The sequence below is a fragment of the Thermobia domestica genome, chromosome 18 (genome assembly GCF_964235325.1).
Source record: "Thermobia domestica chromosome 18, izTheDome1.hap1.1, whole genome shotgun sequence".
Taxonomy (NCBI): Eukaryota; Metazoa; Arthropoda; class Insecta; order Zygentoma; family Lepismatidae; genus Thermobia; species Thermobia domestica.
The window spans coordinates 129328684-129341817 of NC_137471.1; the positions used below are offsets into that span (position 1 = coordinate 129328684).

The window sequence follows — 13134 nt, forward strand, 5'->3', positions numbered from 1 at the left end:
CGATTATTAACACTTTTTACATCACCAATTTCTCTTATATTATTCATTTGCTTCCACCACTGGGCACGGTGGTACAGTCTTAGAACGCTGCTTCTCGTGCGTGGTGTCCTTACTGTTTTGATCCCCTACCAGAAAACTTGTGGTGGACATTGTCATTTTCGTGGGTTTTTAGGATACATCCGCTTCCTCCGATATTTCGTTCCACCAACTCTTCTATTATCATTGATTTACCTTTATCATTGGCACGGTTGCTCAGTGGTGAAGCGTTTCCTCTGGTGGGCCAAGTAAGTTTGTGGTGGACAAGATCGTATCCATGGGTTTTGACAGGGTACTCACGCCTCCTCCCCGATTTCATTCCACATACTTTCTATTATCATTGACTTGCTTCAATCATTGGGCGCAGTAACTCAGTTGTAGAGCACTTACTCTGGTGGGTCAAGTAAGTTTGTGATGGAGAAGATGATAACCGTGGGTTTTCTCAGGGTATTACTGCGTCTTCCCGCCTTTCATTCCAGCAACTCCTCTATTACGGTTCGTTTATTCATTGGGCACGGTGGCTCAGTGGTAGAGCGCTTCCTCTGGTGGGCCAAGTAAGTTTGTGGTGCACAAGATTTTATCCGTGGATTTTGGCAGGGCACTCCCGCTTTCTTGCACATTTCATTCCACCAATTCTATTATCACTGATTCTCTTCAAGCATTGGGAGCAGTGGCTCAGAGGTAGAGCGTTTCCTCTGGTTAAACAAGTAAGTTTGTGGTGGAAAAGATCGATATGTGCGTTTTGTCAGGATACTCCCATTTCCTCCCACATTTCACTCCACCAATTCTTCTATTATTGCTGACTTGCTTCAATCATTGCGCGCATGTGTCAGTGGTAGAGCGCTTCCTATGGTGGGTCAAGTAAGAATTTGTTGGCAAGATCATATCCGTGGGTTTTCTCAGGGTACTCCTCCTTCTTACCACTTTCACTCCAGCAACTCATTTTTATCATTCAATTGTTTAATCGTTGGGCGCGGTGGTTCAGTTGTAGAGCGTTTCCTCTGGTCACACAAGTAAGTTTGTGGTGGACAAGATCGTATCCGTAGGTTTTGTCAGGTTACTCCCGCTTCTTCCCACATTTCATTCCACCAATACTTCTATTATTATTGACTTGCTTCAATCATTGGGCGCTTGGCTCTGCGGTGGAGTGCTTCCTCTGGTAGGTCAAGTAAGTTTGCGGTGGACAAGATCATATGCGTGGATTTTTTCAGGGTAATCTTGCTTCTTCCGGCTTTTCATTCCACCAACTTCTCTATTACTATTTGTTTAATCATTGAGCGCGGTGGCTCAGTGGTAGAGCGCTTTATCTGGTGGTCCAAGTAAATTTGTTGTGGATAAGATCATATCCGTGGGTTTTGACAGTGTACTCGCACTTTTTCGCACATTTCGTTCCATCAATTCTTTTATTATTATTGACTTGCTTCAATCATTTGGTGCTGTTGCTCAGTGGAAGAGCGCTTCCTCTGGTGGACTAAGTAAGTTTGAAATGGACAAGTTCGTATCCGTGGGTTTTGTCATTGTACTGCCGCTTCCATCCAGAATTCATTCCATCAATACCTCTATTATCATTGACTTACTCTAATCATTGGGCGCAACGGCTCAGTGGAAAAGAGCTTGCTCTGGTGGGCCAAGTAAGTTTGTGGTGGACAAGATCGTATCTGTGAATTTTTTCAGGGTTCTCTTGCTTCTTTCTACTTTTCGTTCCACCAATTCCTCTATTATCATTGACGCTTTAAACATTGAGAGCTGTAGCCCAGTTGTAAAGCCATTTCTCTGGAGCAGGGGGACCTTATTGTTTCGATTCCCGGCCTATATCTCTTTCTTACTATTAATCTTGTTTGATCTGCTTAAGTATCTCCTTTTGTAACTTTTGATGTCATCCAACTACGTCACAATAATAAAATTGTCATTCTTAAGAATTTTTATTTTCTTATTTGCAGTTTGCCACACTGATATATTTTTGACAAAGTTGAGGTTTAGTTCTACGCCTTTCGGATTTGCAACCAAACCAACCCCGTGCTTTTTATGTTGCCTGCTATTGCAGGGAAAGGAGAATTGCAGGTGGTAATGCACTTTTGGAGTCGTGTATACAAAGATTACGCACTATGTATGAAAATGTTCCAAATAACAAGTGAGAGCAGAAATTGTTATAAAAAGGGTAAAAGTACTTAAATGCTAATTATTATGTATATAACGTAAAATGAAATGTCTAGATATATACTGAATATACAAAAACAAAAAGGAAGATTAAACTTCTTGAACCGTGTAGTGATTGCATAAAAATATCGCATCCCGATGTCGCGAACACAATTAGATCCGAGAACGAAATCTTAGATCCAGATCCAAGATCCGAAATCAATCAGATCCTGATCCGGGCAATCCTAGTTAACAGGCATTTAAATAGGAAACGTGGCTCTGACCACTATAGCAAAGTATACAGGAGGGGTTAGAATCATTCTCCCACACATGGTTCTGTAACATTCTTTATATATATATATATATATATATATATATATATATATATATATATATATATATATATTGGGTGTACCTTATTTAAGGTAATTTTGTGTTACGATACGCATACCCGCATTAGTGAAATAGAAGTCTCTACAACGTTAACCCGTGCTGACTTGACGACAGTCACGAAATGACATGTGTCCATATTATAATTTTAAATGTCCAACCATGATAACGCACAAACCAAAAGAGGCAGAGAAACAAAATTTTGCACGAAGCAGCGAATGAAAGGAAAACCCGTGTATTGACGAACATCACCGGATGAACAGTGTTGCCAACCGAAGAGAAAGTCATTTGCAAGAAATAACGTGAAACGTGATAAATGCAAACGCCATTGGCAAACAAAGGCAGTGAGGTACTAACGATTTGTATACCTTAAATTAAATATCGACAAGAATTGTTCACTCTGATTCCAAATCTAGAAGGGTCTGTTGAACAGTGTGACCATCAGCAGAAGAGAAAAGTTGAGATTGGAAAAGGTACAATAACTCGGAAAAGGTGACCAGTGCAGTATGTTTTAAAACCTATAATGCCAGGCGTTAGAGCATGAGGAGCAGTACTGTAGTTATGTGAGATCGATAAGTCATGTACTGACTGACATATTCGGTTACTTGTTAAAGCTGGGAAGTGTAGTTTGTAAAATATTGCAACGCTGTGTATGAAAACGGCGTTAGCATTTAACACATGTTTCACATTATTTCTCAAAGCGTTTGCAACATTGATCTGAGTTTACCATCCCTTTTGTCTTTATTTTCATTGTTGCTTCCAATGATGATATCCAATTAGATCCTTCGATTTAAAAAACCGTAACTTTCCCTTGGGTTCGCAACACTGTCCCTCTGGTGATTTTTTTCAATACACTGGCAGGTGTCTTCCTTTTTCTAGTTGCTTCGTGCAAAGTTTCGTTTCTCAACCTCTTTTGCTTTCTCCGTTATCACAATTGGAGATTCAAAATTATAATATGGAAATGTAATTTCATGATTTAGTCGTCACGTCGGCACGGGTTAACGTTCTCGTAGAGAGCTGCTATATCACTAATGCGTGTTTACGGCCACATAAATTTAGCGGGAGTGCGTATCATAACACGAAATTACCTTAAATAATTGACATCCATATATACTAATATATATATATATATATATATATATATATATATATATATATAACTAATTAACTTTGTGGCCTATGGAACCCAGAGATACAATGCTGCCTTCACAGAAGTTTTACATTGACTTCTGTCCTTAGTCAACTGGATTCATCTTCTACTTTGTATTCCTATATTTGCAAGATCCATCTTAATATTGACCCCCCATCTGAGCCTACGCCTTCTTGATGGACGTTTTCCGATTGGACTTCTAGTCGGAACTCGCGCCAATGGGACCTTGTGGTAGACACACACCGTGTGGGTTTTCTCGGGGTTCTCTCACTTTCTTCATTCCACCATTTCATTCATTTCTCATCATCACAGTATCCTTTAGCCCACACGGCATAATCGTGGAACGTAAAGCGCAAAGATTTCATTTCATTTCCTAACAAAGGTAAACAGTTCAAAATATGGAGTTCCTCATTATGAAGTTTATGCCATTCCACACTCCCGTTCCTCTTGGGCCCGAATATTCGTCTTGGCATGTTTTTCTTAGTACTTTGTCTGCTTTCTTCCCCCAAAATAAGCGACCATGTTTCGCAATTATACAGGACAGCAGGCATGATTGTCGTTTTATACTTTAAGCTTCAAATGTGTCGAAAGAATTCACTACAAAAGATTTTGAATTGAATAATAACACGAATTCCTTCCTTTCCTTGCTTTCCGGCGACATTTAATTTCTTCCTGGGTATGGTTTTCGTCTGTTAACATTGACCCTAGGTATATAAAAGTATCCACTTTGTAGAAAGTAGTATTTGATATTTTGAGGCATCAATGATTTTCAGTATTACGATCCCGGTGAACTTACAAGTATTTTGTTTTCTCTGCATTTACTTCTAAACATATGTCCTTACAAGCGTTTAATAAGACCTCTGCATTTTAGTAAGACCTCTTTTCGATTTTTCTCCTATTGTCTCCTATTACATTTTACATCATCAGCATACGCCCTAACCTGGTAAAAACCCTTCAGCTCTAGGCCCTTGTTGCAAAGTTTGATTTTGCGTATACGGTACTCGAGAACAAAGTTGAATTATAATGATGGCGACAATGCATTTCCTTGTTTCAGGCCATTCTCGATATAAAAACTCGTGGACAGGAATTTTTCTACTCGGACTTTAATTTGAGATTCATTTAAACACATGTTAGTTAATCTAAGTAGCTTTTTTGGTGTTCTATATTCTGTAAAAATGTTGTACCTATGTACAGTGTTTCACTCTTAACGAAATCTTAAGTCTTTCTAAAATCAAGAAATGGTTGGTGTACCAGGGTATTTTATTCCCATTTCATTTCGAGTATTTGTCGAATGGTAAGTATCTGATTGATTTCGCAAAAATTCTCACTGATACTGTCCAATAATTTCATTTGTGTATGAAGTCAACTTGCTAATAGAATGTTCGAGAGGATTTTATAAGATGTTCATAGAACAGAGATGCTTCGATAATTGAAAAGGTTAGAGGATGAAGGTGGTATGTAAGAAATTGTACATTTCGGAAAAATTGACTTTCACATCTTTTTCCTTTTACATACCCCTTAGTCGTTTCTAAATCTCTGCACTCAGGTGAGAACTCATTAAATGGTGTGTTTCGTAACACGACTAACATATAACACGGGCATGAACCGATAAAATGCAACGTTTCAAAAAATGTAATATTACACCTTCATCCTCTAAGCGTTTCAATTATTACAATCAGTTTTATCGGCTTTCTTGTGAATTGGAATAATTATTTTTCTTTCCATACTTGTGGCAATTCCTCCTTTCCCCAGATAAAGAGAATGAGTTTGTCTATCTTGATATATTTATTATGCATTATATAGATTACTATACTATTATTTAATACTTCACAATATATATAATGCTAGTATACAGTGTTTTTCTCTTTTGTCAACACAAATTGAAGCAAGCTAAACAGGAAAACAGCATACTAAATAAATATATATGCGTATTGGTTATGGAAAATTAACATTGTACCAAATAAACAAATAGATCAACACTGTCATATATATGTACTAAATAATACATATTACCTACCTAATTATAAAATAACACTAACATTAAAAATTTGTGATAATACAAGCACACTGTGTTATATTTCTAATTGGACGACGACGTGCTGAAATAAATACTGGGAACTTGTTATCTACTAATTTGATGCTAGTGTTGTGAGTTGGCAGCAAATTGTTCAATCTTTCGACCAATCACTTAACTACATTTTTCTGGATTTCACTTTATAAAAGAATATTTGTATCATCTTCCACATCAACCCTTGTTATAAAATCTGCTGTTTAGCTGCTAAATGAAATGATCAAGGAAAGGAATAAATATTGCCGTTTATAAATACTCCTCAGGGTTTCTTGAGGTTTCCCCATCCTTGATCTACGACTGGTTCTTAGAACTGCAATTTCTTCCCCCTATATCATTAACTCTTTTAGACGCCAAATTAAATATGGATGAGAACGCTACATTCACATTCTCTTTTAGTTCTTCGAATACTTGATGGACATTTTTTAGATTTATAATTGCAACGGACACATCAAGTTTTGACTTCTGCAGATTCTTTTTTAGCATGACCGTGAAGGAAAAAGAGTGAGCTACAATTTCTAGTGACACAATAAAGTGTCTACATTTTCGTGTGTCATTGTAGCTCGAAGCACGCCAGGGCACTTCATCATTGGACACTTCAGTATTTACTTCCTAAGCACTTAATTGCTAGTAAATATGAAGAAACAAGTCTATGAAATATTTACTAATTCGTGTCTTTTCACCTCACGTATCACACAAAGTGATTTGAATTTGGTTTCTTTGTACTAGAAAAATCAGACTCAGAAATGACCGTTTTTAAGGCATTAACATTTTTTGGTGATTCTGAAACGATAGCTGTTCTCCTTCCAATGTTAGTTATCATGTTACAAATGGACATAACACCTTCGGGTAATTTACCTACACATAGGGTTAGGGAATGGACAGAACAGTGTGTATAAACTAGGAGTGGCTGCTCAGCTAAAATGCGAGTTTGAACACTGTTTATTTTCCTACCGTATTTTCAGTTTTTCTGCTACTCGTTTCTTAAATGCTGTTGCTGACGTTAGTTCTGAGAATCAGAAAAATCTTCCATTATAAAATAAGTCAAATAAACATACCTGACATGTCATTTGTGATTTAACACTAACATTAGTTGCTTCTTCACAAATAACCGAATATATTTTGAATCTGTTTACATCTTGCATAATTCATGAACATATAATATAACCAACACACGACATTATTTTATTTTCAGTAGTTTTGCTTACAAGAGTACAGTTTCCCCCGGTGTTTCTAAATGCTGTTACCCAATGTTGTCCCCAGCATTAAATCTGAATACTAACGCTAATCTGAATGTACCTTTTTTTACCAACTAATCAATTTCCACATGCTTCTACATATATAAGAGACTTCAATCTCATTGTCCTCTAAGTTTTAAGTTATTCCTAGCACAATGTGGAATTGTCTTAATAATGGATTTCAATCGACTCCTGTTTGATGCTTTGCTTTCATCTTTTCCTATCCAGAATAACACTGACTGATCTGTTGTGGTCTTCGAGATGGATAAGCGAAAACCAGTAGCGATTCACGTCCATTCGTTCGTTATTGTTTGAATTACATGTGACCTTTACGACTTTCCCGAAGTTGATAGTTTTCAGCGCACACAACAAATAACACCATTATAAATTTTCTTCGTCTTACCTGGACAGAAATCGCAGCGGAATGGGAAGATGGAAATGAAAGCGATTCAAACAATACTTAAAATAACATTGTCTTGAATTTTTTTTAAAGTATTATTAGTTTACTTTTAATACTGCAAAAGACATTGTTTTGCATTCACGTTGACATTTTAGTATTTACGAAAGTGTGTTTTGAGAGACCCGTGAAGATACATAAGCTTTATTGATTTACTTTCTTTGACCTATTTGGCTTTGGCAGATGTTAATTTTACTTAATGAGAAGTTAAGTTTCTGGAAAAAGGGATGAAATCTGCTATTTTTTCTCGTATGTATACTGCTAAATTGTCCATTAAAATGGTCTTCTCATCGTACTTTTACTTAATAGCTAAATTTTACCCTCTATATTCTAGTCTTCACCTTCTATATTTTGCCATGTGTCATTTTATCCAGTGTAAACTACGATTAACGGCACTTTATTCTGTGTGTACCCGGCCTTTATCCTGAGTATCCCCTATAGCCTCATCCATGAATCCGCACCTGTATATATCCATATCTATAGATAGATAGATAGAGACAGAGAGAGAGAGAGAGAGAGAGAGAGAGAGAGAGAGAGAGAGAGATGTTGAGGTTTTCTTTAAAGATATTCTTTTCTTACATGTCTGACGTTGAGTAAATTAGTGACTAATGCATTCTTTTAAAAGTTGGAAAGACAGTGATCTACCAACTGTAGAACTTTGTAATGATGCTGGCTATTTATGTTTAAAGACAGCTAACAATAAAATCTTTGTTTATAAGTTTGCGGTTGGAAATCGTCTGATGTCTCTTTATTCAAATCAATGTTCTCTTACAAGTGAATAACCTCTGATCATAAGTGGTTTAGTGTTTTTAAAAATCCAAATTAATATTTTATTAAAAATGAATCATTATAATATACAGCGGTATAAATTATTTCTCTGAGAAAAATCCAGGAGTAATTTACTCTTGGGGTGAGTTATTTTCGAGCGATTTTCTGAAAAATGAGTTAGACTATTTTATTCATATTTCATAAACAAAGTTTCATTAACAATTTGACAATATGGTATAACTCATTTGAGCTGAAGATTCCATAATGAGTAGTTTGCTATTCAAGGTTTCTTGATAATCTTCTGAAAAACGAGTCTTGATACTTTGTTTATATTTTATAAACAAATATATGGAACCTGGTGGATCTCTCACCTCTTATGCGTGGATTGCCTGTTTTGATTCCGGTAGGTTGTTTTCTCACGCATTAATAATGTGTGCGTGGGTTTTCTCGTTTCCTTTCACTTTTGTAATTCCATCATTATCGATCATTTAATCAACGTCTCCCTTAACATCCGTGCATAAACTTGAGAGATTAAACTAAAAAAAAAAGATTTAATAATAACTTGATAACTTGACGTAACTCATTTTTATTGAAAACAGTCTACAAGGGGTAGTTTATCTTAAGAGGTCGTTCTATTTTCGGACAATTTTCTCAGAAACGACGTGGAGAATTTTGTTCATATCTCATGAGTAGTACTATGATATAAGTTTTTTTAATAAAAACATCGACAAGGGTTAGTTTACTTTTGGGAGTGAGTTTTCTTTAGATGAAGTTTTCCCAATATGGTTCATAAATTTGTTCATGCTTGAGAAATAAATGTTTCGGTGATAATTGCAGGGAATAAGATTTATTTCCAAGACAATGAAGCTAAAATGTTCAGTGCACTAGCCTTTTAGTTAAGAGTTTAAATCCCAAATTTTACACCCCGTTTTCTTATATTAGGCATTTTCTGAATAAATAGTGAAAACTTTTAATTTTGTTGGAATTTTCCCCTTCCCCTTCCTTGGGAGTGAAATTTCTGAAAACGCTCCAATTCGCATTTCCTTGTTTTCAGATAAGATTTCTAATACCTAATTCCACCCCTTGAGCTTACACGAATTTTTACATTCGGCACTTTCTGAATAAACAAAGGGAAATATTTCTGCTATAGAAAAAGCTCCGTTCGATCCCTTCGGGAAATTCATTGGAAATGATGAGTATTTTATTTCTTTATTTTTAAGAGTCAGTATACCGAATTTCACACCTCCAATCTAAGCAACCATCACATGTGTCACTTTGAGAAAAAAGAAAGGAAAATATTGCTTCTATAGAAATGATTCCTGTCCACGTCCCCTCAAGAGTGAAGCTTTTGTATGCGCTGAAACGTGTGTTTCCTTCTTTTTGATTAAGGATCTATAGACAGTATTTCGCATTTCCATTTTAAAGAATCCTCACGTTTTTCACTTTCTCAAAAAAAAAAAAAAAAAAAATAGAAATTTGTGTATGATAGAAATTTATCACCACCTCCGCCCTTGTCTTTCTCGCTGGCGTAGTGGCTAAACCGCACACCTTTGGTGCATCGGTTTGATTTCCGGTGGGAGAGCATTGAACGTATTCGGGTGCTCTGAATTCCACCCTAAAATGTAGGTCTTCGTCTCCTATAGCACGGTAATGAAAGAATGTTAAGTTTTAACCAAAAAAGTTAAGAAAGAACTATCGAAAACACTGTAACATGTTTATTTTTAGTAAAAAGATTCATTTTCCCCATTTCAGGAATTCGTGAGGTACATAATTCTTCATATAAAATTTACCATTGTTCTTAGGATACGTGTTTTAAATAAAATTCTTTTTTACCACTTGCTTCTTTCAGAAATGATGTATTCTGTCCGAATTTCACATTTCTACGTATAATAGGACAGTGTGGGTAATGATGTGCAACCTACTTCTACTCTCCTGTAACATGCAGTAGTATAGGTTATTTTTATATACAGAAATTCAACATTAGGGTCATCGTTATTGTCACTGATTTCTTGTGTTCATTTTTATATTTTCTCGTATCGAAGATTAGAACTATATGGAAGGTCATTGTTTTGAAGACTTCGTCTATTATGCTGTATTCAAATATGAATTGAAGGTCAATCAGACGGAAATTCACGTAAGTACTGAATGTGCGATGCAAAACAAATTACCACTGTGTTGCATATGTAAGGACGATAACGTATGACCTTCAATCATACCGTCCAGTTACCACCCTGATAACGGCCGTATATTGACCAGATTAGAAGACTATCGAGTCGTGATTCAGCTTTGTGATCAATGCAACGAAGTCTTCTACCGCATATTCACTCAAGCACGTGCTAAGTAAACACTTCTCGAATATTATGGCTTAGACACACAGTCAATTCACTTAGGCCTCTCGGCATCTTCTCCTGCTCCAGCCTCTGTTTGGCTGGTATTTTTCTGGTCAATACGCGCCTAGCTTGACCAGAAGGTACATCGGAGGATGCCTTGGTAGTTCGGGAGAAGAAAGAAAACATCATTGTGTTCTAGAAGATGATCATAGGCTGTTCGAATTATTCTTCAGTTGTCGATAAATTTACAAGTTTGGAACAAGTTGGAAGCTTACTGTTTCTGTATGCTTTATCTGCGGACGTCCTCAGAAAGTAATACCGAGAGTTATGTTATTAATAGTGAGATATTTTTTAAAAAAATGTTATCATTATTGCACTTGTTTTGTGTAAGTAATGGATTGAGGGAATGTGCTGAAAAATCGTTACAAACCTGGCTCCTCACCGAGGGAATATTTCTCTAGTATTTCAAGAATTTCTATTTTGTGCAGGTTGAGTTGGGGTGGTATTGCGTTTTTATTCCAGTAACGGTCAAAACATGGCTTTCGCGTTTTGAACTGATTAGTAAGTATTTTACATCTCTTAGCGTATTTACGATCTTAATTTTGAAATAATTCTTTTTATTGATAATTCCTAGAAAACAAATTTATTAAATGTAATTATTATTATTCTAGTCATAATACACAAACTGCTAGTTATGCTGATACCTGCAGAGCCATTGATACTAGTAGCATGACGGGAACATCTACAGCTCGTGATAGAGAAGATTTTCGAGCTGGAAGAAGCACTACTCTTACTAGGCAAGATCAAAACCCTTCCGTGAATGTAAAAGATGCAGTTTCTTCTGCAAGGTAAGTGCAAAATAATTATCTTATTTTCGAGTGTTCTAAACAGAAGAAAGTAGTCGTCATTTTTCTATCAGTATTTAAAAAAGTAAATATTCTAATTTTTTGTAACCTGATAGACAAATAATAATAATAATAAATTATTAATCTTTACCTAAATTCTAGTCATTAAAAAATGTAGTCTCATTACAAAAAAATATAACTTCCGTTTGATTCATGATGGAAATTTTAAAATGATAGGAAAATGCTGGTAAACTAATCAATTTTCTCTTGGAGCATAAATAAATCACGTTTGCATCTTTGGTGACACGTAGCACGTCTAGGCGATATTTCATTTCACTTCGTATATTGGCTAACGTCACTGATTTACGACGTAGTGTGTCTGTCTTGTTATTGTGTATTGTATTATATTGTTTTGTAGCGTACTGTAGTGTATTTACTTAATAATAAACAAGATTATACTATTTACAGCATAACATGGTAAAAACGGCACAAACTTATGAGCCCAATCAATATAAATGAAAACATGCGTATTTGAACATGCATGCCAAATTTGCTAAGCTATAACCAACGATCCTAGAAAGAAATATCTCAAATTGTTGCGTAAGACGGAAATAAGAAGAGTTGAGTTTCGGTGGATATGGAGGGTAAGGAAGTGGTTCTCATGACACTTGGATGGGTGTAAAATTAGACCAAAATAAACGCAAATAACCATGTAATTAGATATGTATACATCGAACTAGTTTTATCTATATATATAAAATTGAAAATCACTGTTTGTGACTCTAAATCTCCTGAACCGCCCGCCCGATCTCGATTAAATTTGTAACATGGATGAGGATCGAGGGTCGGCTGGTTTTTGGCTATTCACTTTGATGGTAGAACTGAGGGTTGACGGAGAGTGTATAAAAATAAATAAAACTTAATAACTCCTAAACTACTCAATCCATCTTGATTAAATGTTCAACATAGATGAGGTTCGGGCCTGGGCTCGTTTTTATGATTTAAATTTGACGGAGCATCGTAGGGGGAAGAAGGAGGAGGAAATATATAAAAATCAATTTATATAAGACTGAAAGTGACTTTTGTGTAAGTTAATAACTCTTGAACTATCCGACCGATCTCAATCACATTTTCAAAATACATGAGGCTCGAATTTGGAAATATTTTTGTAGTTCCACTTTAGCGATATATCTTAGTGTTTCGGGAGGGGAGGGGACGTATAAATAAAAATAATAAAACCTAATAACTTTTGAACCACCCATCCAATCTCGATCAAATTTTCAACATGTATGAGGGTCGGCCCTTGGGTGTTTTTTTATCGTTTCATTTTGACGAGCCAATGTAGAGAAGACTGAGGGGGAGATATATGTAAAGGAAGTAAAATAAAAATCACTGCCTTTGTGACTTCATCACTTTTGAACTACCCGACCGATCTCAATCAAATTTTCAACGTACATGAGTTCAGGTGTAGGAATTACTTTAGGCTATTCATTTTGACGATGCAACCTAGAAGAGGGAGAGGTGGAAAAAATTTAAAAATGATCAAAAATGAGCTATATGAGTGTTGAATCCATAATTTTCGGGGTGAGTGAGAGAAACAGTGACACTTTTGATAATGTTTCAAGCAACGTTCAGCCCTGATAGATGGGGAGGGGGAAGGTACAACGTAGGGGAGGTGGAGAAACATTTAAAAATGATCGAAAATGACTAATATTA

At 35.9% G+C, this 13134-nt stretch overlaps 1 protein-coding gene across 1 annotated transcript in view; it reads left to right on the plus strand.

Annotated features, from left to right (window-relative positions):
• The first annotated feature begins 11238 nt into the window (after positions 1 to 11238).
• The window catches only part of LOC145675438 (uncharacterized), a 319574-nt gene continuing 317678 nt past the window's right edge, over positions 11239 to 13134 (plus strand). Inside the window, exon 1 of the mRNA XM_081745856.1 lies at positions 11239 to 11421. Coding sequence (XP_081601982.1) covers positions 11303 to 11421 — 119 coding nt within the window. The 5' untranslated portion in view covers positions 11239 to 11302. The remainder of the gene's footprint in view (positions 11422 to 13134) is intronic.